This window comes from Takifugu rubripes, chromosome 11 (assembly GCF_901000725.2).
Source record: "Takifugu rubripes chromosome 11, fTakRub1.2, whole genome shotgun sequence".
NCBI classification, from domain to species: Eukaryota; Metazoa; Chordata; class Actinopteri; order Tetraodontiformes; family Tetraodontidae; genus Takifugu; species Takifugu rubripes.
The window spans coordinates 11928002-11954299 of record NC_042295.1 but is presented as its reverse complement, the minus strand read 5'-3'; the positions used below and the strand labels follow the sequence as shown (position 1 = coordinate 11954299).

The 26298-nt window shown below is 46.0% G+C and overlaps 1 protein-coding gene across 10 annotated transcripts in view; it reads left to right on the top strand.

Annotated features, from left to right (window-relative positions):
- robo2 (roundabout, axon guidance receptor, homolog 2 (Drosophila)) overlaps positions 1-15068 on the top strand; it is a 181200-nt gene extending 166132 nt beyond the window's left edge. For 3 of the 10 annotated variants that reach the window (XM_029843263.1, XM_029843261.1, XM_029843262.1), the window contains 11 exons: positions 285-412; positions 994-1266; positions 2115-2240; positions 5713-5872; positions 6796-7059; positions 7980-8191; positions 11234-11416; positions 11778-11936; positions 12103-12351; positions 13336-13530; positions 13832-15068. In XM_029843263.1, coding sequence (XP_029699123.1) covers positions 285-412; positions 994-1266; positions 2115-2240; positions 5713-5872; positions 6796-7059; positions 7980-8191; positions 11234-11416; positions 11778-11936; positions 12103-12351; positions 13336-13530; positions 13832-13833 — 1951 coding nt within the window. In that variant the 3' untranslated portion in view covers positions 13834-15068. The remainder of the gene's footprint in view (positions 1-284; positions 413-993; positions 1267-2114; positions 2241-5712; positions 5873-6795; positions 7060-7979; positions 8192-11233; positions 11417-11777; positions 11937-12102; positions 12352-13335; positions 13531-13831) is intronic. The other 7 variants (XM_029843264.1, XM_029843265.1, XM_029843269.1 and 4 more) reach the window with 5 other exon arrangements.
- The last annotated feature ends 11230 nt before the right edge of the window (positions 15069-26298 follow it).

The window sequence follows — 26298 nt, the reverse complement described above, 5'->3', positions numbered from 1 at the left end:
CTTATCTCAGAAGTGTTTCATTAGCTGCACGGCGGGCTTATCTCGCACAAACACACATTCTGGTGATCAGGCTAACATTTGAACATGCCTCTGAATTATTTGTCTCTATGCTGCCTCCCTGCTGATTGCTGACACTTTTTCTTTTTTCCTTTCCCGTTTGTGAATCGAGCGACGCAGAGTCGAACCGAACCGTGACTAATGATGCTGTTAGCGTAAGAAGCTTTGGTTTTAATGTAATTTCACAGCTTAAGCTTAATCTGGCACTTCATCCTGTCTCCATTTAGTCGGCCAGGCCTGCTGAATGCCAACGACCCAGGTTACCCATGGTTGGCGGACTCTTGGCCAGCCACCAGCCTTCCGGTGAACAGCAGCTCCGGCGGACCCAATGACCTCAGTAACTTTGGCCGAGGAGGTGAGCACCCCGGTTTAGAGGGAAATAAAAAAGTCCAAATCTGCCCTCTTTCTAGATATGCAATCATAAACATTCATTCTGAAGGTCAGATCGGAAGATAGCTTGAGCATTAGCAGGACCCCCACCTTCACCAGGCTGAATAATAGCGCATCCTGGTGTCATGGCACATACTTCAGAGCGAGAGAATGCTGAGGGAGAGACAGGCAGAGGGGTGGGTGGCTGTTTGGAAGGATGGTCTGGAGCAGCCATTCGTGAAGGACAGGCGCAGCTTGACTGGCGCAGATGCGGACACTTCCGCCACGGCTCTACATCATCTCCCCTTCACTGGGCGTGCAATACACGGATCGCTGAGAGAGCGAGCTCGCTCTCTCCACAGCTCCCTCCCCTCCCTCCCTCTAGCGTCACACACACATGCAGAACAAGAGCGTTATGCCTCTCAGCCTGTCGACGGCATTTCTGAACAATGCACAACACGCAGCCGAACCTGGGGCTTGATTTACGAGGATGATCCAGATATGTTCACGTTCACTATGCAAGAAATGCTCCAAATTGATCGGCGAACCATAAACTCTCATCTTCAGATCTCCCATCTGGTCAAGGAGACAAAACGGGCACCATGCTCTCCGACGGAGCCATATACAGCAGCATAGACTTCACCACCAAAGCCAACTACAACAGTCCGGGCCAGACGTCCCAGGCCACGCCGTACGCCACCACCCAGATCCTCCACTCCAGCAGCATCCATGAGCTGGCCGTGGACCTGCCCGACCCCCAGTGGAAGGCCTCGCTCCAGGCCAAGCAGGAGATGGCCAGCTTAGGCTACTCCCTGCCCGAGAAGACCTCCTGCAACAACAGTAAGCGATGACGAAGACCTGAGAGATGTGTTGTGAGAATGCCGGTGATCTCATGAGCATTCCCCGATGATGTTTTCTTTTTTTCCCTGTGACCTCAATGGGAATTAACCCAGATTACACGCTACATATTTACATGTTGGAACCTGTTCAGTATCACAAGGATTAATGGAGGATGGGAAAGGTTCTTTTTTGAAATCATCTGGGTTATTTCCCTCCAAAAAGAAGCATCCATTCATTTTCTAGTTGGGTTTTTTACGATGGTATCGCTCCGTCTTCCATTTCAGAGTAATTACCAATCCATTTTTATCTCAAATAATATTTAAGGAAATGTAATTATTGTGGATTCAGTGCAGATTTTTTTAACCAACTGGAGTTTCATATTTTGTAGGTATAATGAGTATTCCTCATCTGTATCCTTATTAATATTCATGGTCTAATTTTCCAACCATCTAAAACAGATTAATTTTTTTTTCATAGAGCCTTTTTAAAGGATTACATCTGAAAAAAAAACCACCCATTTTCTCCATGAAATATAATGTGCTGATAAGATCTGTCTGAGAAGCAGCAAATATTGAACGAAAATGACTGCGACTGACTCTTTTTTTAAAATAAAATAGTGGTTTATTTTTTTTAAAATTGTATTTCCTGCAACAGCTCTGCGGTTTGTCAGCAGGCTGCACAAACCATGAAAATGAATGAAGGGTCGGATGTTCCAATCCCAAATACTACCCTGCTTGCTAAATGCTTTTTAACTGCATGTCTGCATGTGCTTGTGCTTACTGCCAAACACCTGACGCCACTGTGGTTTTTGCCCTTCAACCCCCCCTCCCCCTCCCCCTCCACTTTAGCCCTCCTTTTCATTCCTGACTACCGATTGGCCGACGGATTGTCTAATAGAATCCCACACAACCAATCACAAGATTTCAGCACCACCAGCTCTCACAACAGCTCTGAGCGAAGCGGCAGTCTCTCAGGTTGGTGCACGCTGCGGGGACACGTGTGAAGCTAACTGGGATGCTCGCTGGTGCCCTGCCGCCTGACTCTGTGATTGACTCGAGCCTTAATTGGTGTATTGATCTGGTATTTGCATGCACTAACCCGACAGCCAAGAGATTTTCTGAGCCTGGTCTCCCACCAGGGCTGCAGCCTCATAGAACTGCGGAATGGTTTTAGCTAGTCTTGTGCCGCCTCGCTGTGATGTTTAATAGGAGTTGACAGTTTACTGGAGCTTTATAAAACTGAACATTCCCATTCCGGAGGAGGAATAACTTGTTCATGTTCTGATGGAGTATAGCTGGGAGTTCTAAGGCCCAATTTCTACCATTACTGCCAGCCCTTGTAAAAGCTTTGTCTCTGTATGAGTGAACAGACGGGAATAGGGGCAGAGGGAGTCTTTTAGACAGAGTGGACTGTATACACACACCCACACACACCATTAGAGATGCTCGGCTGGGTAAAGTGGCAAAAATACCTCCCTTTTCTTCCCTTCTCCTAATGATGGCTGACTACACTATAACCTGTGTTCAGAGAATTACAATGTCATTTATAGGATGCCACCGCAGCCTTCTGCCTGCCCCCTTCCACTTTCCACACCTCCACCTCCCTCTTTTATCTAGTTACAAGCCACTGCTTTAACCGGGCTCTAATTCAATGCCCTGTCACATGGTGGGCTGGAGAAAAGTGTCATGGGCCATGCCTCACAGGCTGATTCCTCCCTTAAGGCTGAAAGTTACTGACATTCTTGGACATCCATGTACATTAATACCGGAAAAAGAGCTGTGCCCACTGTAATCTGTCATAAAATAAATGGCTCAAAAGTCGAGTTAATGCATTCATTTGCTCTCCGAATGTCCTTAAGACAAAGGTTCCCAAGGTCATTTATGTCAGGATAATGACTAAAGAGTAAAGCAGAACCTTTCATCCATTGGTTTAAACATCTCCAAACCGTTTCTTGCAGAGCCAAGGTAGCAAATATGGACCCACCGAATAAATTTAGTACAGGTTTTAGTATAAGTAGCATTGTTACCTGAGCAGCAGCCTTTTATGCTGCATGCTCGCAGACGAAACACTACACAATGAAGACTCTAAAGATCAAATCAGAATGTGGATGAGAAATTAAAGGGGTTTATATGTGGTTTATATATGAACTGTAATAAAGCATGAAGTATTAGTATACGGCAAAAATGGATGAGAATTTCCAGGAGTTAAGGTCTGATACAGACTTTAACTTGGCTTTTGTGGATGGAAGTGTTGAAGTTCTAATATCCCTCCCTCTGAGGATCGGAAGGAATAATGAATGTCATGTCTGAAGGAGGAGAACAGGATGAAAAGGACCAGAAATAGAGCAGCTTTCATGGCAGCATCTCCACTGGGGACACCAAGCCGCTCATTAAAACCTGCTTCAGCGCGGGGAAGAAGAGGAAGCCGGTGTTTTCTGTCGTTTCTCTAGCAGTTGAAGACCTTAAAGACTCACCTCCCCCCTCCCCCCACACATACACACACTCCCTGAACCTCCACGGTTATTGGAGGTGCAAGGTTGAGTGCAGCCTCCTGTGCCGCTGCAGTCTCTATGCTGCCGCGTTTCACCCCGTTGTGTAACGTGTATTTATGCTCGCGATGTAAAAATGATGACACGGGACTTCCAGGTCCTTTTGGAAACGACTCTCCCACTCAGGAGTTATATCTGGATCTTTGCTCTGTGGCTTCTCCCCTCAGCACTGTCGCACCCAATCAAAACAAAGAGAGCTGAAGGCTGCGCAGCCCTGCAGTTATAGGCTGGGAGCGCCCAAACCTTGGGTATAAATACGCAGCAGCCAGTCTATATTTAGTCCGAGTTCCCTTTTGAAGGGAGGCCCGGTTTCATCGGTAGAGATGGGTTCGCATCTAAATCCCATACGGCTCCGAGTCTCGCTCTGTATTTTTCATATTTGGGGTGAGCTGTTATGCTTTCAGTGCCAGACCATCCTTCCTCTGAAGAGGCTCATTTACAATATTGATGGCTGGTCTTGTGTGGAGAGACTAAAGATGATGGAACAATCATGCCAGCGCACCATTTATTGGTAAAAGTCAAGCGTGGCCCAGAGGAGCGATTAGAAATCCCATTACTTTCAAACTACACTTATAGTGGCGCTGCCTGCCGTGGGCGTACAGTTGTTTCTTCCATTATTCCCATTCTTTATTAATCTCACTCCAACACATCTCTTTTTTTGAGATAGTTCCTCCATTTTTTTCCCACCCATCTTCGAAATGATGTTGTTCGTCCCAAAAATGAGACTGCTTTGAGCCTTCCTTTACACCGCCTTCAAAATCAATAGAAATGTATTTCAATACATCTCGTTTCGATGACAGTAATCTGCTTTTTACTCCGCCAGAGTCGATGTGGTTTATTAGATTACATTGGAGGGCGTGGCGCTATGTTAGCGCTACGCTAGCTTTGGCAGCATATTTTGTTGTGGCGCTGGAGAAAGTGATTACAGGCACTTGGCAGCTAAGGCTAACCAACAGATGACAAATAAAAAGATATTTACAGAAGTGCAGCCGGGATTGCTTTTACTAGTCTCCGTGGCTGTTGACATGGCTTTTATCGACCAGGTTTAAGAGGTAGAGTGGGGGGTGGGGGCAATCTGCCGCATATTAATACTTGTCTCCACAATTAAGAACATAAAATAATTACCAATTTTGGAACCAAAAGGCAAGCTGGAGATACTCGACAGTATGTCGCTCCTTTAATCCATATTTAGGAATTTATTGAGTATGTGATTCTCTTAAACACACTTGAAAGTGAAACCAAATGTGCGTCGCACAGGGGAAAGGGTTTTTTTTCTGCGTCCAAATCGTATAAAATCTCGACCTGGCCGGCAGAATTATAAAGATGGATGGGACGGCGGCGAATCTGCTGTTGGGGGGAACGCTCGTGGAAATGGATGGGGTTAGCGGCTCACCGGCGTAATAAAAGAAATGAAAGTCGTAATAGACTCTCAGCGAATTCCATTAGGGACACGGTGACACCGCGCGGGCCATTCATTATGATGATGCTGTGAAGTGAGATATTTCAAAGCGGGAGCCCCTAAAGCCCAGTGTTAAAGGGGACACTGAGGGATGGGTGGAGCCCAAAGGTCTCCCTCGGCCTCGTCTGCCGTCATTCTGCCCTGTTTCTATGGAGATTTGAGCCTTTTCAACCAATTAATCAATGAAAGGGAGCTTTTCATCAGGTAACCTTGAGCTTCTCTGTGTGAGCGCTGACAGGCAGGCACCCACTGACATGTTGTTGGAAAACGTCTGTGTTGTTCCAAGGGCGAGTCTGAACGGATCTGTAACCTGATGTTTGTATTAAATAGAGTTAGAGAACACGTTTGTCCCTCTGTAAGAGCAGCTTCCTATTATTTCATAGATTTTCTTTCCTTTTCTGATTCGTAATGACTCTGTCACTTCTTCTTTCTGGTGTAGGTGGAAAGGGAGGGAAGAAAAAGAAGACCAAGGCTGCTTCCAAGCCCAGCAAAGCCAATGGGTCCAACTGGGCCAATGTTCCCCTGCCCCCTCCGCCTGTTCACCCCCTGCCTGGCACAGAGATCGACCATTATCCCAATGAGCTCCATGAAGGAGGAGGGTATGTCTGCCTGGAATATAGGGATATAGTTGAAAGAGGAAATGTCCCAAGAGACCGGAATAGATCAAATATAAAGTGCATCCATCTCCACAGTGTTCAAAATAAACAGCATCATTTCAGATGAAATAAAACCCAAAATGATTCAAAAAAAAAAAAGAAGTTCGATCAGTCTCCTGCTGCCACCGGCTCACGCTCACAGATGGTCTCAGATTAAGCTATTTGCTGTATTCCAAAGTGGGGGGAAACGCATAATTGCATTGTTTCACAGAGAAGAAGGGCAGACAGAGTGTTAATACCAACAGATTGCCATCTTCCACCAAATATGAGGTCACTTTAAAACTTTCCCCGACTTCCGATTAGCCTTGTTGCGGTGTCGGTCGCCGCTTTTGTTTAGACGCACATGGCTTTTTAATTCGAGCTGACACATTTGTAACACACCATTGAGCGCAAAAATGCTAAAGCACCAGACTTTATTGCAACGGCGCCGCACATTTGGGGTAGACGTGCACGCCTCTGCCTTTGGTCCAGTAGGCGCCGCGTCCTCTACCTCCAATTTCCAATCTGCGAGTCATCTGCTTTTAATAGGCTATCTGGCAAATGAAGGGTCCTGAGCGCTGTAAATCTGAGGCTGCTCTTAATGGCGGCAGATTAAAACAGTTATGTCCTACGGAGAGTGCGCTGACAAATTCCTCTAATGAACATTTTCTTTATTGCCAGTATTATTTCAGCATGTATAAGCGCGGCAGTAAAGTGAAGCCTGACTGCTTCTATAATTCCATTCAGGCCTGTGATAGAGAGAAAGCTTCCTATTAAAGTTGCACAAGGTCAAAAGACTTTTCTTGTTGCAGGAGTACTTGTTGCAGGAATGTTGATTCAGATATTTAGTTAGCTTGCTAATATTCACGCTGCACGACCCCTGCTAGGTACGAGAGCGACGGCTGGGGTCCGGCCATGCCCGTGCAGACGTATCTCCACCAGGGCATGGAGGATGAGCTGGAGGAGGAAGAGGAGCGGGTGCCCACCCCGCCCGTCCGAGGAGTGGCCTCCTCCCCGGCTGCCGTGTCCTTTGGACAGCAGTCCACGGCCACCCTCACCCCGTCCCCCCGGGACGAGATGCAGCCAATGCTCCAGGCCCATTTGGACGAACTGACCAAAGCGTACCAAATGGACATCGGAAAACAGACGTGGTAGGACAAAACTGGCATTGTCTTATCATCTAATCATTCGAATTACCCCTTCCCACAACTATAAACAACGTTCCTCTTATTTCATAAAATAATCACGGTAACACAAACATAACTGGTTGCTTAGCCTTTATGTAGAAGGCACAGTTCTCATCTTAAACACATTTGATCTGTATTCCTGTAATTGATGACTGTCCGTTCTGTCTTTCGCTGCTATTTTCCTGTTTTAGCCCTAAACCATTGTTCATGTCACCATGAAGAAAAACTCATTAATCATTTTACTTCCACGGGCCCGCGCCACCATTTATGCGACTACTGTATTTTGCTTAGAGACACAATTTCTAACCCACGGTTGTTTACCTCCCCACACACAACACATGCCCCGCTGCACATTCCATTGTTGTTGTTCTCATGCAAGTCAGATGAAGGCCATACTTCATTCTGTCGGCCATGCAGAGGGAAGGAGAGGCCCGGCGTTCGTTCGTGCCTTGTCAGGAAGTAGATGTCATGTCACCCGGTAATGACTATGTTGGTTGGAGAGCATCTCTGACAACACCAGAGGGCCAGTAATTACAACCAATTCCCACTGCAGAATGCGTCAAAGGCGTCCTGCTCCTCAAACAAACGTGTCTGTCAGCAGAGTCGGCTGCCACCCGTGTGTCTACTGGCTTGGAGAGCACGCCTTTGTACGATCTGCGGAAGCAATTAGCAGGTCATTGTGTTAGCATCCAGGCAGAACCGTGGAATTAGTGGGATTGTCTACATTTATTCATCATTTACATATGAAGAGACCTCTTAAATTAGCTCCACACTTCCACTTACAGCATTAATTTGCCCTCATCCGCCACTAAAATGCAAAATGCTCTTTTTTTGTGATTAGCCGTGTATATAAGCGCATGTCTGACACTCATCCTTGTCCCCAGGCACATGCAGGTAGGCTCACTCCCCCCCCAGCCCCCTGCACCCCCTGTGGGCTATGTGTCGAGCACAATGGTGTCTGACCTGGAGACGGACCTGCCTGACGAGGAGGAGGAGGATGACGAGGAGGAAGATGAAGGCTATGGAGCCAGACATCCTCGGGGTTTAGAGCACACGCCAGGGTCGAGCATGGACAACCTGGACAGCTCTGTAACAGGTAAACCTGGGTGACTGTGCGATCCATATGTAGTGAATAGATCAGCGTTGGTGATGTTCATGCTAGTAACCAGCCTGCCGAGTGTCCGTTTAACGCGAACATGCTTACCGTGCGCTCCTCAATCAGGTTTTTGAAGCAGTTTTGGCAGACTCTGGGCTATTACAATTATCACTTCCAAAAAGAGATAAGAAAGTCCATGAATTTTAAACAGGATAGTGAGAGGGAAATTAAGAGAAGGAGGGGGGGGCGCATGGCAAGCAGTTGTGATTTAACTCGTGTGCGGCGCCAGAGCCGGTGCCACCCATATCTTTCCGAGGAGATTTGAAATGAATTTCACGTGCTGCGCGTTCCCTTCCAGACTGCTGGCACCATTTCCATTTTTACTGCGCGCTGAAAACTTTTACAGCCGTCTGTCAGGAGGACGTGTGAAGGGCACGACATTGAAGTGGCGGAGCCGGACTGCGGGCTGCTGAGCTCATACCTGCCAGGCCTCATGATTCATCCGCAACCCGGAGAGCCAAACCCCAAGTCTATTGATATACGTCTCCTAATGAAGTGTGATTAAGCCCCTTTAAGATAATAAACACAACTTGAATCTGTGTGGGAAAACTGCAGTATGAGCAGAAAAGGGTGCATTCTAAGGTAAAAGAGTGGAGCTACGAGAGAAAAATGAGAATTAGAGGGTTGACAGCAGTTGTTGGTGCACTGGCAGCCCTAAAGAGCAGTTTTCCATAGGATGATGGAACAGTGGTTTTGGTAACGCTGACACAGGCTGCTGCTGATGCATTTGCAGGAATATAAAGCAGCAACTGGGCCCTAATCTACTGCATCACCCCTCCTCTGTATTACTCTGAAGACAGCACTATTTCTTATCCCCCAATGCCCTAAGTGTGCTTCACACCCCATCATTTGACAACCCCCAACACAGTCTCAGATCTGGGGTTAGCGAGGGAAAGAGAGGGTCGATAGGGGTGATGTGTTGTGGCCACCATTTTGAGTGTTTAGTCTCCTCATTTATTTGGTTTAATGATTTGGAAATAGATCTGTTTTCATCATGTTTCACAGTCCTTACAGAGGCCCCTGAGAGCACCGGACCTTTTTTTTTGTTGTGGGTACTGAGCAGCCATGTGGCCCCTGAGCCTGAGACATGAAATAAACATGGAGGTACCGTAGGTGGACGCCAAACGTCCTGCGAAGTTGAGGCACGGTGGCGTCGAGGCGGGTTTGCCAACAGTGAGCTGAAAGCTGAGCTGTTCTGGGCAATTACGCTCGCATAAAACCCTGCCAGGTTCGCGAGGAGAGGGGTCACGTCTCCTGGCAGCAGGTAGAGACGCCTGCTCGTTGGGGGGGTGGGTTTCCTTTATTTTTTGTCTGCCTAATGGCATGCAGATTAGGGTTTCTGTCTATATAAATCAGTTTTAGTGGCAGTAGGGATCCTGAGCTGTTTTATGGCTCCCCAAACCACCTCTGGTTTACTGGCGTTCATCAGTGGAGGCAGCAGAGGAGGCATCAGACGGCGGAGTTAAAAGTGCCTGGCTCATGATACGATAAAAGGGACCGAGCTGTAGCGCAAAAAAAATCACATTTCTACGACAAAAAAGGAAGGCTAGATTGAATTTTTATCAAATTATGTCAGAGTGATCACACTTTGATTGGAGCGCTATTTCTGAGAATAGGGGCTGAGCAGGAGAAAGTGGTAGTTAGTGCGACTCAAAAGTCGTTCTCTGATGTGATTTGCTGAGGCAGTTTTCCTTCGCCGAGCCAGCGGAGCTGGAAGCCTCAGCCGGTGCTTTGGCTGGCGCGGCTCGCACTTCAATATCGGCTCTATTCTTCGCGGGCGGAATGGGCCCAGCGGAATTGCTGTCTTTTCTCCCTGGGAGAGAGAGAGAGAGAGAAAGAAAAGTCTCCCAGAAAATTAGAAAAAGAAAAAATTCTGAAAATTGCTTGGTAAGATGGAGGGCAGTAGGAGGGAGTAGCTACGGTGGTGGATTTGTGTTGGCGCCGTCAGAAGTGGGTTGTGTGAGGATTTCTCTGCCTTGTACAGGATTATATTTTCCATTTTCCATTAATCTCAGGGAACTTTACTGCAGTGGGAGCGAAAATCTGTCGCAACTTCAGCCGTCGTAGGTGAAATTCTCTGAAGCCCTGCGATAACGTAGGCAGCTCGCTGAAGCGCACGGGTGAGAATAAAGAGGAGAGCCGAGCAAACCCGTGATTAGCCTCCTTCAGCGGGAGCCAGTTTCAAATGTCGCCTATGCAACATTCCGAGTGAGATATTTCGTCGCTCCGATGCTGGAAACCGAGCGTATGAACAAAGCGCACTTGGGTGTTCGCCACTCGGACAAAGAATTCCAAGCCAGTCCCACTGAAATCTGCCACATTAGCAGACTGCTGTGTGGGTTTCCTGCTTGCCAAAGTGGTGTATTTTTATTGGCCGACCGTTGGTTTTTTAAATTTCAAGTGCTGGCAAAGCTTTATTTGTGAAGGGAAAAGGGAGAAAGGAGCATAGAGAAATGTTTAGCACTGTTTATTTAATCTCTTATCTTTTAACCATCTTAAAAGTGACGACACAAAGGTGTCTAATGTGCTTTTTTAAACAGGTGCGCGCTGCCAGGTGCTTGATTTAAAGCGTTGCTTTGTCTGTGTCGCCCGAGGCGCTTTTTTCAGAGGCGATTCTGCTCCACGCAGGTGCACTCGTCGTTATGTATCAAAGAAAAGCAAACCCAGTTGATCTCAGTCCTGCTCGTCCTCTCGTGTGCGCTCCATCGCGGGTCTGCAGAGCTTGTTCTGAGGGGTTTTGTGCTCAGATGAATGAAACGGGACAGGCCAGAGCGAAGCCGCACAAAAGGCCTCGCCTGCGAATGCAGCGACGCCCTGCAGCAGAAAGGAATAGCAAAACCATTAAAGCGCGGCTTGTTCTTACCTGCAACAACTTTTTTAAGATCCTCCACGCATTTGTGTATCAAAAAACTATCAAGAATGCCTTTAAGGGCTCAGCTGTCAGAATCAGACGCGCTTGCTTAAACATGCGGTGCTCCACAGGGTCCATGGTGAACGGGTGGGGCTCAGCCTCCGAGGACGAGCGTAATTTCTCCAGCCACAGGTCCAGTCTGGGCAGCTCGTCCGACGGCTCCATTTTTACCCACTGCAGCTTTGCCCAGGCCTTGGTGGCCGCTGCAGACAAGGCAGGCTACCGCCTGGAGGGCACCAGCCTCAGCAAGAGAGGTCGGTGTGTGGAGAGAAGTTTCGAGCTGCTGGACTGGAATTTCCACCCATTTGTCACTTTCTTCTCTGATTCTTCCGACTGTTTCCCTCCAATGTGATGGTGTGGGAGCTCTTGCTTGTGCACGCTGCACCTGGGGCCGTGCATGACGCCTGTTGATCATGGCTGAACTGCAGCTCTCTTTCTCCTCTGTAGCTCATCTGGCTTTGCTCTCTGACTCGGACTTCCCCCGGACTACTCCGGCCTCCGCTGAAAGCTTCCTTTATAACTGTTTTCTTTTAGCCTTACCTGTGTTGTCACTGCCACCACCAGCTCGGTTCTCCATGCCTCTGTTCACCAAGCTCTCCTGTGGTCCCCTCACAGGTAAAGGCTTGTCCCACAGGCCCCGGCCCAGCAGTCCATTCTCAACAGATGGCAGCACAGTCGGCACACATAGCCTGGGCCACCAGAGGGCCACCAGACCCACACGCAAACCCCGAAGCCAGGGCGCAGCACCCCACCGGAGAGATCCGGGTGCAGATGGTGAGTCAGTGGCACGTTTTTAATAGTTCATGCACCAAATTACCGAAACATCTGTTGTTGTTTTGTGAGGATGAAGTTACATTTGTAAGTGATGAAATATTTGTGGAGAGCGAGAGTGCATGAGGAATTCCTGGCGTCATCGTGTGGTGTTTCCTCTGCGGCACAGACCTACCTCCTCCCCCCGAGCCTCCTCCCTCTCAAGGGCAGAATCGTGTCCCAGGGGCCCGCAACATGGTCCCCCCTACAGAGAGAAAGGCCGCATCCCTGGAACGCACGCCAATGTTAGGAGGGACGGATGATATCAAGAGCTCTATCGACAGGCAAACACGGACCTCCCTGGACCAACATCGCCAGCCACAGGACAGGCTGGGTTCCATGGACCGGGCCGACGACGGCCGCAGGGGACAGAAAACAGGTTTGGGGACAAGAATCCTTCCAAAATTCAATATGAAATGGCAAGAGGCTGGGGACAATTGGCAAGTGCCATTTATGTTAGGAGTTTGAGCAAAGACTAACATCAGAACTTGTTCCTTCTATAAAGGAAGGGCTGGACTGTGCCCTAAATGCTGGTTCATGCAAGTGTTTTCCTTAAAATTAAAAAAATGAAGACAAATCCATAATTGAGCAAACTGAAATTTGTTCAATTTTCTTGCCGCGTTGAAAGCGTTCACCCACGAACAGATTGCCCTGTCTGCCACTTGCTCTGCTTTCCAGAATGCCCCTCCCTGCAGCCTCCTCCAGACGCCCCTCTGCCTCTGTAACTGTTGCCAACACGGGTCTGCTTCGCTCCAAGCGAGGCAGGAGGCCCGAGATGTCGAAATGCGCTCTAATCGCTTCGGCTTTCGCTCCTCACGCTAACCCGCAGCCACTCCACGCCCCATCTGTGCGCTAGTGCATCAAAGACAACGGCGTGCCGGGTGCCTTGCCCTCTTCCTGCCAAGAATTTCTCAGACAGTTCATCTGATACCGTGAGACAAAGACAGGTGTTGCAATCAACATCTTCACGAAGAGGACCATAGGTGAATTCCCATATGTCGGGGTGCTGACTGACTCGCGGTAGAGTTCGGGCAGACTCCATTCCAGTCATTAGCGTAGCAGTGGGGAGCAGTTTGATGAGATTTCACACAACCTTGGAGGCTGCTGAGGGTCAGCGTTATGATGCCCTGCAGCAGGGGGTGCCACAGCAGCCAAAAGTCCCCCTGTTATTGTATTTACCCCATCATAAGACATGCTAGCTGCTAGGCGAAGGGTCCTCTCCCTCGCCCTTGGCTTGGCAAAGCCTTTTGGCACTGCTGCTCTGCAGATGCCGGGAGGGTCAAAGTGCCTTTTATCTCTGCGTTTCAGATGTTAAATGTGCAACAATAAAGTTGTAAAGTACGTCTCTCATCTGTGTCCCCAGAAGATGGGTGCCTGCCATACAATAAACCATCCTTTCCGTCCCCCGGTGGCCACAGCTCATCCGGCACGGCCTCCTCCAAGAGTTCGACGGGACCACGCAAAACAGACGGACCGCGGCAGCCACAGCAGTGGACCGTCACAGAGCACGCAGATTTCCTGGGGTCCACTGGGCCGGGACAGTACTCAGGAGAGTTATGTGAGTCTTTCAGCACTCAGTGACGCGGCTGCCGTGATTATCCCAGTCAGGATTGCGAGTTTGCAGCTGTGATGCTAACATGTGGCGCAATCGTTTAGCACTGAAATTCACTAACCGCTGAGACAGTCGACTGTGTACACAAAAATACACTCTGTTAACCACAAAACAACCCAAGAGGTGCCGAAATTTCAAAGGGGTCAACCCTAACCCTAACAATTAAAGGAAATAGCTGAACGTAGAAGGATTTAGTGCAACAATTTCTGCAAAATGAGACCTTTTTCATTCTTCTTGCTCCCCACAGAGTGATCCGCCCGGCTGTGAACTGGAGTAAACCCAGTCTGTCCTCGAAAGGAGAAAAGGCCATCCCAGTAGAGGCGACAAACTGTTCTGAGGGAAGGATCGCCACACAAGAAAATACATTTAAAAAAAAAATCAGTGTCACAGAACTGTAAATGCGATGTATAGATACAGACATACTGTACATCTCACTTTGTTTCTGTCCTCAAGGAACTATTTTCCACCTCCTATCTTTAAGTTTGTTTTTGTTAGAAAAAGCCTCTTAACCAAGCAACAAAAATACCCAACAAAAACATCAAAATTGTTTCCTGTAAATATATTCTTTAACTTGTTGCATTGCTATGCAAGTCCAAATCAATTTAAGCTTTTTTTAAAAATTATTATTATTATTTCCACAAACGGGAACCATTGGTTATATCTGGTTATTTGTATTATATGTGAATTGATGGGCTATTGTGCCATAAAATAATTGTTTTATAATCCATTGTCTGTTAATAGTTGCAATTAATTATTATCATTATTATTAATTATTGGTTTTGCACTGCAATTTTTGGTGATAAGCACAAAATACACGGCTCCTGCTGACATGAAGAACCGGATGAAGATGTGAAGAGGAGTTTCTGTACTGTAAAGAGAAGAAAATTATATACTAATGTACAGAGAGATATTAAAGAGTAAGGCTTTGTTCACAGATCGCAACAAAAAAGAAACAATTTGGTGGCAGAAACGTTCCCGAAGGGCAGACCTGAGGCTGCACACGCGAGACATGAGACAGAGTTGATTATTTATTTCCTAATTTAAGGCCCCAAGAAAACAAAAGCTGATATCAGAAAGACTATCAACTGTGTTCTGGCCCACAAGGTTTATCCTTGCTTTAATTGAAGCAGAAATAACTTTTTTTGTTTTTCACCTGTTCAGTGTAATAGCACAGTCAACCAATAGGGGGAGCCAGCGATAACCGCTCGCTCAGTAGTTCTTGTGATTTTTCTCATAAATCTCCTGACATATTCATGGAGCAACAGTCTTGGTTTATGAATCAGATTTGACGTCCATCCACGTGAGAGCACTTACTGTTTATTATCTTTGTTCTGTTAGCTATCGCTACCGACACCGGCCTGTTGGGTCCAGTTTGGCTCTGAGCCACTGTTTGCTCGTGCACCAGCGGGTCGCACTGCCTCCAGGTCCACAACGACAGCATTGAGCAGAACACTTCCTACATGCCTGACTGCCACACAAACACACTCATCATCAAAAAACCCTTATCCTCCCCCCACTACCACCACCTTCTTTCCATGAAATGCTTGTTCCTTGTCGGCCTTTTACGGACTCCAAAACGCTGCTTAAACTTTTCAATACTGTTCAGGATTTTTTGTGACTCTGTTTTGTCCCGTTTCTTTTGTACGGATAATGATGATTAAGAAAAAAAATGTTAGAAAAAACACAAAAAATGTTTAAAAAAAAAATAAAAACAATTGGGGTGGTTGGTGGAAACTAAAGGCCATCAGATGCTGTTGTACTGTTGTCGTCATCCTTCTCGTATCATCCGCCCAGTGGCCAGTGTTCTGGAAATGAGGTGCAGAGAGTATCTCAGGTTATTTTACATTCTGGTGGTGTTTATGTATGTATATATGTGTATATATCCATACGCATCTCCACTTGAGTACACCATTCCATTCTACAAGTTTGTTCCTCTTGTCCGACTCTGTTGTCTCTTCTTTTCTTTATTTTTTTTCCTCACCTGTGGATCTTGATTTTGAATATAATGTGCTGGTTGATCCAATTGAAGACAAGATGTCAAGAACATACCAAATTGAGACTGATATTTCTAATGTCTAATGCGTTTTAGTGTCTCTTTAATACTCATTGTTTTATTTTGGAATCACGGTGTCGTTTTTTGTATTTATTAAGATGATAATAAAGGTATATTGTGAAATATGCATAAAGATTTGTGGAATATAAAAGGTGTTTTTTTTTTCCTTTTCTTTTCTTTTTATTGTAAAGTTGTTGGCTGGGGCGAGTAGGCCAGAAAGGCCTCGATCGGCTCCCTGTGACCGCGCTGCCGGGGGTGGCGGTCATGTGACTCGCTGTCCACCCGACCGCTCCCGTCCCGCCAAACACAAAGAGCGACAAAACTTGTCCGTAGGGACGATGGAGAAAATGTCTGAAGGATGAAAGTGCTTTGGCTTTCTCTCTTTTTTGGGGGGGTTCATTTCCTCGATATTGTTGATTCTTTGTAGCCTATCTGTGTGTTGCCTTTTTTTGCTATAAAAGACGATTAAAAATGAGAAAAAGAGACTGTTGTTGGGTGAAGTCTGTACAGTGGGAGGGGTGAGGTGACACTCCGACCCGAACGGCATTTCTACAGTATGGTACATTCTGCTTTGATTTCTGTAACCCACCTCCTGTATTCACTTGCATGTCCTTGTCCAAGAAGAGAGTGGATCAACAAAATGAAACTTTTACAGTCTCATTCCCATGTCCTGTAAGATAGATCCTTGTTCTTTTATTTCCTTGTACTTGGATCAATATCAAAATAAAATATTTTTGAAAAATGACTTGCGTGTAAAGTTTGCATTGGGTTCAGAGAGCAAATCCAGATGCAAAATCAAAGATGTCTCCATGTTGTTCCACTCGTGTGGCTGTTTTTCACACGGCGGATGTGCATCCTCATGAGCGCGTCAGTGAAAAGGCTCCTGACTCAGCAGCGCTGCTTATGGGAACCCACTTCCTGCCTTGATCTGTCTCGGGGAGCATCTTCAAACAAAAATCCAAATCTAATAAATGGCCTTGGAAGGCTTCTCGCTCTCGGAAAGCAAGAGAGGCCGGCGACGAGATAAAGAAGCAGCAGATCGGCCTGATGTGCACATGCAAATGAACAGTTTGTTCATCTGCGCTCTTTATCTCTGCATCAGACACTTTCCATACTCCCCCACTGAGGCCTTTTGTATTCCACATGCAGCAACAGTTGCTAAACAAATGGTATATTCCAGCATCCACAGCTGTCAGGTGACGTTTTATTTATTTATTTATCTAGCTGCTTTTTCATCGCCATATTCGAGTCTTCGATAGATAAAGCTGCTTTCCAATAAGGTAGAGTATGAGAGAGCTTTCTCTTCCTGCAGTCACAGAGGCCATCAGAGGCCAGACAGCAGTGGTCCTTCGATAGGGATTAAGGGGGTAAACAGCAGGAAGGAGCTGTTAATTGACTGATATTGATTATGGATCATTAGCGAGCGTGAGCAACTCTATCAATAAATTAATGATTATGATTAAGCAAGATTTAGAAGCTAACTTTATTTAATTTTTGGATGTGATCCCTCATCTCTGGTCAGCACTGTTGGCTGCCAGCAAGTTCCAGGTGACAGGTTCAAATCCCCTGGAGTACAGGGTCTTTATCTCTGTGGTATGTTCTCCCCATGTCTGCGGTATCTCTGGGGACTTCAGGTGGGCAAATTTGTGACTATAAATTGACCTTAGGTCTCAATATGTATGTTAGCTGATGCAATGCACTGGTGGTTGAAACCGGGTTTACCCCACCTCTTGCTCAAGGGCTGCTGCCCCCTCAGGTCTTGCTAAGGGACAGAGCAGTAGAATCCAGTTCAAGTGTTACGACAAGTGGAATCTTATATAAATCCCATTTTTTAGAGTGCAATATGAGTGTAAATAATTAGAATTTCTCCTCTTTGAATGATGCTCTGACAGCCCACAGATCAGCTGGGATTTCTCATCTCTTGAATCCGAAAAGGCTCTTTATCATCAAACAGGAGTCGTGTCGAACCAGTTATGCTGTTCCAGTTTTAGCACCGCTTTGAGGAGGCGGAAAAGCCGATCCCGCTTTGTCTCGATCAGGAGGTGCATCTTCGGAGAAGATGACAGCTAATTAACAAGTTGCATCTGCTGTGTTCTGCTGGAGAGGGAGCTGCAACGGATCAGCTTTGCTTGTCGAAGGCGTAAAGCAGAAAGAGGTGGGTGTGCTGGAGTCGGAGCGTCTGACGTCTTTTAACTTTCTTGGACGTTCTTGCCTAGTTCCAACATTGTTGATGTAAACTTAATTGCTCTCGCTTGGAGGGCAAACTGCAGAACGTCAGAATCTGTGCATGGACCCGCGAAACTAGCATCAGACCACGTGTGGCTCCACCCAAAAACGCTCTGCTGAGAACTCATTTTCATCTTTCGTTGGAACGGGTGGCAGCTTCTTTGCGTCCATATTTATGGGAAACGTTAGGCGATCTCTTCTGACCCTTTAAACAAACCCATCAGTGCAGGTTGCACGAGAGCTGCACTCATTTCACACCTCTTCCCCTTGTCTTTGCCCGTGGGGTGGGTGGGGGGTGGGGGGGAACCGCAGGAGGAGTAATGACTGTTCAGCTTCTTGCCAGCGAAGCAACTTTCCCTCCCTGCTCCAATCTTTTATTTCCAAGTGTTTACTGCCGTGCACTCATCCGCCGCCGCTTTTTTATCCTCTGGATATGCAGCAAATAAGCAGTTTACTGGGATGTACCTGTTTGTCTGACAGCTCCCAGAAGCTTTCGCAGAGTTGTGGCATTGTTGCATCACATGCTGCTGTTGGTAGTGTGTGTGTGTGTGTGTGTGTGTGTGCGTGTGTGTGTGTGTGTGTGTGTGTGTGTGTGTGTGTGTGTGCTGATGGAAGGAAGCATCCACTGCTCTTGCTGCGTGTTTCTCCTGTTTGCCTCCTCCCCTTTGTTTCTGGACTGGTGACAATGAGCAGAGGTGAGGGGCCAGTGGAACCAGTGCAACACCATTCATCACACATGTCAAACAGCTAGAACAGCTGCTGGGGAGCAGGCGGCACAAATTAGCATTTTCTTTCTCACTCTGTTCTCCTCTCCCTCCCTCTCTCTCTCTCTCTCTCTCTCTCTCAGCCCCACAGTCAGTTAATGGCACCAGGAGCCTTATAATTTACCAGCTGTTTGGATAAAAATGTGCTGTTATTGATCAACACCTTGAGCGGGTCTCTGCTGGAATGCAGGTCATCTTTGATGATCCTGCTCTTCCCAGACTGCTCGATCCTTAATGACTGCGTGGGGGCACAATATTGACTTTTCACTGTTTTATGTTGAGAGCAGTGCATTTGAACTGTCCTGGGAACAGTTAATCACACTCTGTGGGACTTTTAAAAATGCATTTCCAAATCATTTCCTAGCTTTTATTTATTGTTTTCATTTTCTACTTGTTTTGTCATTGGTCCAAAAATAACTGCAAGGAATCCTTTGGATTTTAATGTAATTGAATGAAGTCTGTAAATAGAAAGTTCAAAAGTTTGGAGACAATATTTCTACCCATTTTCTCCGCTTGTTGCAAAGCAACCTGTTCATGAAGGTTCTAAACTCTGCCAACGGCTTGATGAGCAATCTCTTAATCAAGGTTTAATTGTTTAGCATGACCCTGAATGACCTGTCTAATGGAAACCCACCCCCTTTGATTAATGGCGTGTGTTAAGGAAACACAGCGGGAGACACCCACAACCTCGCCTGACTCTTGTTAATTAAAAGCCCGCTCCAACAATCCTCAAGTTAACGGATATTCGTCTTTAGGCTGCGTGACGCAGCTGTTTCCCCCAGCATCGCCTAGAGATTTGCTTCTCTATATAAAGAATAAAAAGATGAATTGATAAGACTTTTTTTCCCATGAGTCAAAAACAACACGTGTTTCGCGGCTTGTCCTTGCAGTCATGATCACAAAATAGAAGCGTTTCTAAGCCCACGCTCTGCCTTCTGCCAGAGGACCACGAACGAGAAGAAAGAAACAGCCTTGCCAAGGCCAGCTTTTCTCTCTGGTAGCTTGCAACGTTCTGAAACTATGCAAAATGATCTTTTTCTGTTTCTCAAAAGCACAAGCGCACACAAATTGGGACATATATTTGTAAAAGCCCAACATTTATGAAAGCAGTTCTTTCACTTAAATATGTGTGATGGAAACATTTTCGCGGCTGGAACTCGTTGCCAAGGACACGTGCTGTAAAATCCGCCCTCGACTTGTTACAAGGTTGAAGAGATTTTTAGCGGTGCCGTCGCTGAATAAACTTTGGTCTGTTTTTCATAACAGGTTTGATCCTGAGACGGGGAACACAGCCCACATCTGCTCACCAACGAACCTTCCGATTCTTCACGTGTTTCAACCCTTTGCTGGCACAGTCGTTGACCTCGGGAACGTCACCTCTAAGGTGTGATTTCAGATCATCTTGGTAATGAAAGCTGCCACACAGGGTCATTCCATCTTTTTTAAGACGGAATGATAATATGAAAGCTATGAAACATGCCCCAACAGTGCTTTATCAGTGGATCCGTAGGTCTACAACAAGGCTAGCTACTTGCTATAATCTTGTCAGACTGAAAAAAATCAATAAAATTTTTCACAGAAATCATCAGCATGTCCTTGATTTAAATGAAAAGCTTTTATTTGAATACATGAATAGTATAAAAAACAAACAAGACAAAACACAAAAAATGTTAAAGCATTTGAAACAAGATTATACCAAAAGGAGCAGGAAGAAGCGAAAGCTTATGGAATCCTTCCCCTTCTCCAAATCTTAGACGGTAAGTCAGCAAACTTCCCGTCTGTCAAATACACATAAATATACATTTTCTGGATTTGTATGGTCTCTGTAACAGCTTTATAAATGAACCTAATTGCCCTTTTTTTGCAGAATTGTTAATGGCTGTAATGTACATTACAGACCTCAGCACATTCATTTATGTACGGTAAAGCCAGTGAACAGTAAATAATATGGAATGATTTGTGGTCCAGAAACTGTTTAGCCACACTTATGACTCCACCAAGAATAGAAATTAAAGCTCTGAAAATTAAACTAGTTTTATTCATCTGAAAGGCTGCCATGGTGGAGATACTCAGGACCAAAGCAACAAAACACTGTTTTCAGATCTCTCTCTGGAAAATGATGAATTACTGCCATGTTGTTGACTGTGCGAATCAGTCAGATTGATTCAAGGGGAAAGAGCCATCTTGTACAAATCTTAATCACCAATCAGCCATCATTTTTCAAATTATGGAGCCTTTTCTTGCCCTTTGAAGAGCTTTCCCAGCGTTTCCACATTGCTGAATTCACTTAAATTCTCCAGAGAGCACATTTATTCATATTAATCAGCTCTTTTTTTTTTTTTACATCAAATACCTCCAATATGGCCGCCCATTCAAAATGTAGTGAAAAAAATCATGAGTAAATAAACCTTTATATGTGAAATCTGAGAAGTATCACATCATTACATGTGTTGCTCACATCAAAATACATGCTAATATTTCTTAGCATTTTGTCGGCCATCTTGCCCCTTGCTTCATTGTGTCACTTAAACCAGAAACTATGAAAAAAAGAGGAGAAAAGAAAGCTGTTTGGCCGTGAGATGTGTCATTTATAGATCTGTGATCCTTGGCTGAGGGAGATTTGAGGCTCTGACAATCGTTCCTGCCTCAGATCTGCTCCAGCAAAGCCGTCGAGGGAAAGTGTCAGCTGAGGCGGCGTGAATGAATAATTATTGCAGCCTGACTCGGGGGCAAGGAAACCAAGGTATGGAAATCTATAACCGTCTTTCCTTGAAACCCTTTTCAAATAAAGAGGCCCGTGCGATGAAGCGGCGAGGCTGGGGAACCTGTGACGCGCTAAGATCCCCTGGAAATAAGAGAGATTTTTCTGGTGGTGAAACATTCAGGGAAATGAAACGATTCACCCCGGCAGCTCGGTACGTGCTCTCCCTCAAAGAGATGAGATGGGAACATGGGGTTCATCTGTAAAGGGGAGGGGGTGAGGCTGGCCGTGTTGAGTGAGCTGCAGTCATGTCGGGAAGGAAGCGAGGTTTTAGAGATGCATCATTGTCACCATTATGCTTCATAATTTGAATGGCACCTCTGCGCGTGACTCAAAGGCAGCCGTGCCGGGGCTGTCGGGGTTATTAGAAATGACTCCCCCAATGATGCGTGTCACTGAAGCAGCAAATTAACATGAGGAGATGGAGGCACGTTGAAACCGGAGGAGAAAGGAGGAAAAGCCGATACCGGAGAAGGGAGAGACGCGGAGGGGAACGACAGGAGATGCCGAGAGAGATGTTGCTATTTTCACCCGCTTTGTTTGCCGAGATGCTCCATTTGTGGCGTTCCAGCTCCTGCTCTGCTAAACCTCTTTCTGAGCACCAGGTGCTCCCATTGTAAAAAAAAAAAGATTCTCAACTGCGCTGAACAATGGACATCTTCCTCCTCCAATCAAATAGTTCCAGCGCTCCTCTTCCAAAGAGGTGTTTGTCTTGGCCCAACAAAGGACTGAGAGCTATTATTGCCTCCTGGTAACTGACAGCAGTGGAAAATCTTTGGAATTGTTGTTTGCCAAGTTTATTACCCACCAGCCCTCTTTTCTTCATATTTCCTGCTCTCCTGTTCCTCATGCTCATCACTTCCCTTTTTCCCTCTTTGCTCATCTGAATTTGCACATCTGACGATCTTTTTCCCAACCAATAATAGATGCTGTGTCCTCTGTTTGAATAGCGGGGCACAGCAGGATCTCAAGGTATTGACATGGCCGGCTGTGTTCCAGATGAGTAGTTTATATTTTCTATAAGATTTATCAGTTCTCTAATGACTGGGGTTAATAATCCTCATTAATATTAGCAGTCTGTAATACTTGGGAGCAAAATAAACTGAACAGAGCAGCCGAGGGCGTGGTCCTCTGTTGAGGAGAAGGTTGACATCAAAGATGGCGTCCCAATTTCAAGCTGTGTTAACTGTATGAAACACGAACATCATTTAATGATGGATTGGACGTCGCCTCTTCCTCACATTGTACAAAAGCCGCTGGACCCTGAGACATACTCATTTGTTCTGCTGGCATCATTCACACTGGGAAGACCAGTTGTGGCATCTAATTCCATCCAAACGATGCTTCACCTTGATTCATTCCATCAACTAATTAGAGGTTATCACAAAATTAAAACCCTTGAAATCAAAGGGATCAGCATCTCTGATGGCGTATATCATTTCATTAGGAGACAGATTTGGATATTTTGACCCTAAAATCTTTGATTTGCTTGGACATGTGGGCATGCCTGGTGAGCAATATGCAGGAGGACTATAAGTAGAGTTTGGGTGATGCATTTCAAAGGTGCACGAGCATTTATAAATGACTGAGCCCAAAGAGCAAGTGTAAGCTGTCTCCAAGCACCTCATTAGCTCAGACTTGTTGAACTGGACCTGCAGTCCATGTATCCTAGAAGACCCTGTCCTATTTATCTTTACACTTGTATACATACGTGTAGCAACGAAACCTCTCCCACAAAGGCCTCCTCCCATCCTCCCTGTCTAGAGACGCAATAGTTCTGTTCAGCATTCAGCCCTTCACGCTGCTCTGAAATGATAAGTCCCCTTTCATCAGTCGGACGCTTCATCAGACGGCTGATATGACCCATCAGGGCACTTTGAAGCATGGGTTCTGGTTGGTGGACTGAAGTCTCAATGCTTCCCAACCTGAGCCCAAGGATTCATCTAATTATGTTATTTTTTCGTTTGACTTTGGGTGAAACATGTTTCAGCACCAGAAAGGAAACGACTTTAAATCAACTCATGTTTCCTTGATTAAGATGCATCTAATAGGAATTAGTGCCAAAAACCAGGACTGCTTTTTTACATTGTGTATTTATCCCTCCTCTCTTGACTCCATCTCGCTCTCGATTCGGTTCCCCTTCACTCAGCTGGTGTTTAACGCGCTGCGTCACACGTGCAGATTGATTACCAGATCCGTTGACGCCATTTGATCATCAACATTGCACTCGCGTGGTACAGCCCTTTGAAAGTGTGCAGCAGCTACATTGTTCTAATCGTCTTCTAAATATTGCCTCAGAGGAACAGAAATCACACGGCGCTTAGATCCAATTTCTGCCACACTCACCAGTTACTTTCACGGTTCACTTCCTGTCTAATACAGAAAAGGCCAGATTATCTGCTGGATGTCTGGGTGCAGCACAGCCTAATTACAAACACAAATTGGAAAAACACGACTTGTAGGGGGTGGTGGGGGGTCCGAACCATGTGCAATGTCCTTTCCAAGAAAAATATTTGTGCTTATTTTCTTGGAGTCTTGTGTCCTCGAGGAGATAACAAGGCCTATTTGTGGAGAGTTTTTGATCTTTTTGTTGCTCTCACAGTCAGATAAAGCTGCGGCCTAGATGTTCTGTGTCTAATTGGGTTGATGTATAATTAATCTAAACAGGAGTATCATCAGTGTTCATTACATGAGTGATTAAGAGGATACACAGAGGGGAGAAAAGAACATTAGTTGATCAAATATAAGGGAGAGCCCTGAGGAGCTGTTTAAAGCAAAGTTAGAGCAACACAACCCAATGTAAACTGACTACTACAGATTTCATACCTGGACTGAAATGTTGGGCCCCCCCCCCCAACATTTCAAACTGCAAACTCACTCCTGCTCCTGGTGTATCCAGAAAAGCTGGTGCACACCTTTGTCTCCTCCAGTTTGAAATATTACCATGCACTCCTCATCAGGATCCCCAGCGGGAGCATTCAAAAGCTCCACTACAGTCAGAACACTGATGCTACAGATGTGAAGATTCAACCACATCACTCCCGTCCTGGCTGAGCCAGTGGCGTACGTAAAGGGATGATCTTCATTAGATAGAGGAAAACAGGTGTTTGTATAGGTTTATATTAATAAGGGAGACAAATAATAGTATATTATGAATTAATTGATAAGGGGTGAGATTAAATGACTTCTTCTCATTCCTTTTCAGATTTGTAAATTATTTTTCTTTTTATGCTTTTGTTTTGTGTTGTGTTTGTCTGTCCACCAGTGTGTAATTATTTTCTCATTTATATTTTTACATCTTCTAAATTAAACTAAACATGCCATATTTTACCTTTCCATCTTTTTTTGCTTCATGATTCCAATCCAAACCTCTTTTATCGCCCAGGACTTATAAAGCTTAACCTTCTCAGATGTGTTGGTGCAGTCTCAGTGTTTCAAAAATTAACCTAATTGACCTTAAGTTGAGTGACCAAAAAAATCAAAACTTTGGAGCCAACCAGGTACTCTGGGTGCTCCGTACCCTCAAAGCTATGTGCCCGGAGTACCCCTGACTGGCTCCTGTCTCATTCTCCACTAAGTATGAGGTCTCCCTCCTCACTTACCAATGTCTACATGGATCTGTCCCCACATACCTCAGATATGTCCACATTCCACAGACATCTGCACATTTACTTCATTCCTCAACCACCTACCTCCTTATAAACCCCTATTGATCAAACTCTTTACAATTTGAGCTTTCTGCTCTGCCCCCTTTGGAATGACTCCCAGACCACCTGAGGGCACCACAGACTGTGGACACCTAAAAACATACCTTCTTAAAAGATCACAACACTGCCAATTTTAGATACTGAATAAAAAAGTGCATTAGAAAATATACATACACACACACACACACACACACACACACACACACACACACATATATATATATATAGATCCTGAAAAGTCAGCTGGATGGTAAGCATAAGATCCAGGCCATAAACACCTACGCCCTGCCAGTAATCAGATACCCTGCTGGCATAATACCCTGGCCACTGGAAGAGATACAAGCCACTGACATCAAGAAAAGGAAGCTCCTCACCATGCACGGAGGGTTTCACCCTAAGTCCAGTGTCCTGAGGCTGTACACAAAGCGAAAGGAAGGGGGCCGAGGACTAGTAAGTGTCCGAACTACTGTCCAGGAGGAAACAACAAGCCTCCGAGAGTACGTCAAGAAGATGGCCCCCACTGACCAACTGCTGAGTGAATGCCTCAGGCAACAAAAGCCCACCAAGGAGGAGGAACCTGAGGGGCTATCATGGAAGGACAAGCCCATGCATGGAATGTACCACCGACAAATTGAGGAAGTGGCTGATATCGAGAAAACATACCAGTTAACAAACCAGTTAACTGAAAGACAGCACAGAGGCTCTACTCATGGCTCCAAAAGAACAGGCCCTGAGCACTAGAGCAATAGAGGCCAGGGTCTACCATACCAGACAAGGCCCCAGGTGCAGACTGTGTGGAGATGCCCCTGAGACAGTCCAGCACATCACAGCAGGGTGCAAGATGCTAGCAGACGAGGCATGCATGGAGCGGCATAACCACGTGGCTGGCATAGTGTACAGGAACATCTGCACTGAGTATGGACTGGAGGTCCCAGGGTCCAGGTGGGAGACACCCCCGAAAGTGCTGGAGAACAAGCAGGCCAAGATCCTGTGGGACTTCAAGATCCAGACTGACAAGATGGTGGTGGCCAACCAGCCTGACATAGTGGTGGTGGATAAACACCAGAAGACAGTGGTAGTGATAGATGTAGCAATCCCGAGTGATAGCAACATCAGGAAGAAGGAACAAGAGAAGCTGGAGAAGTACCAAGGGCTGAAGGAGGAGATGGAGAGAATGTGAGGCATGAAGGCAACAGTGGTCCC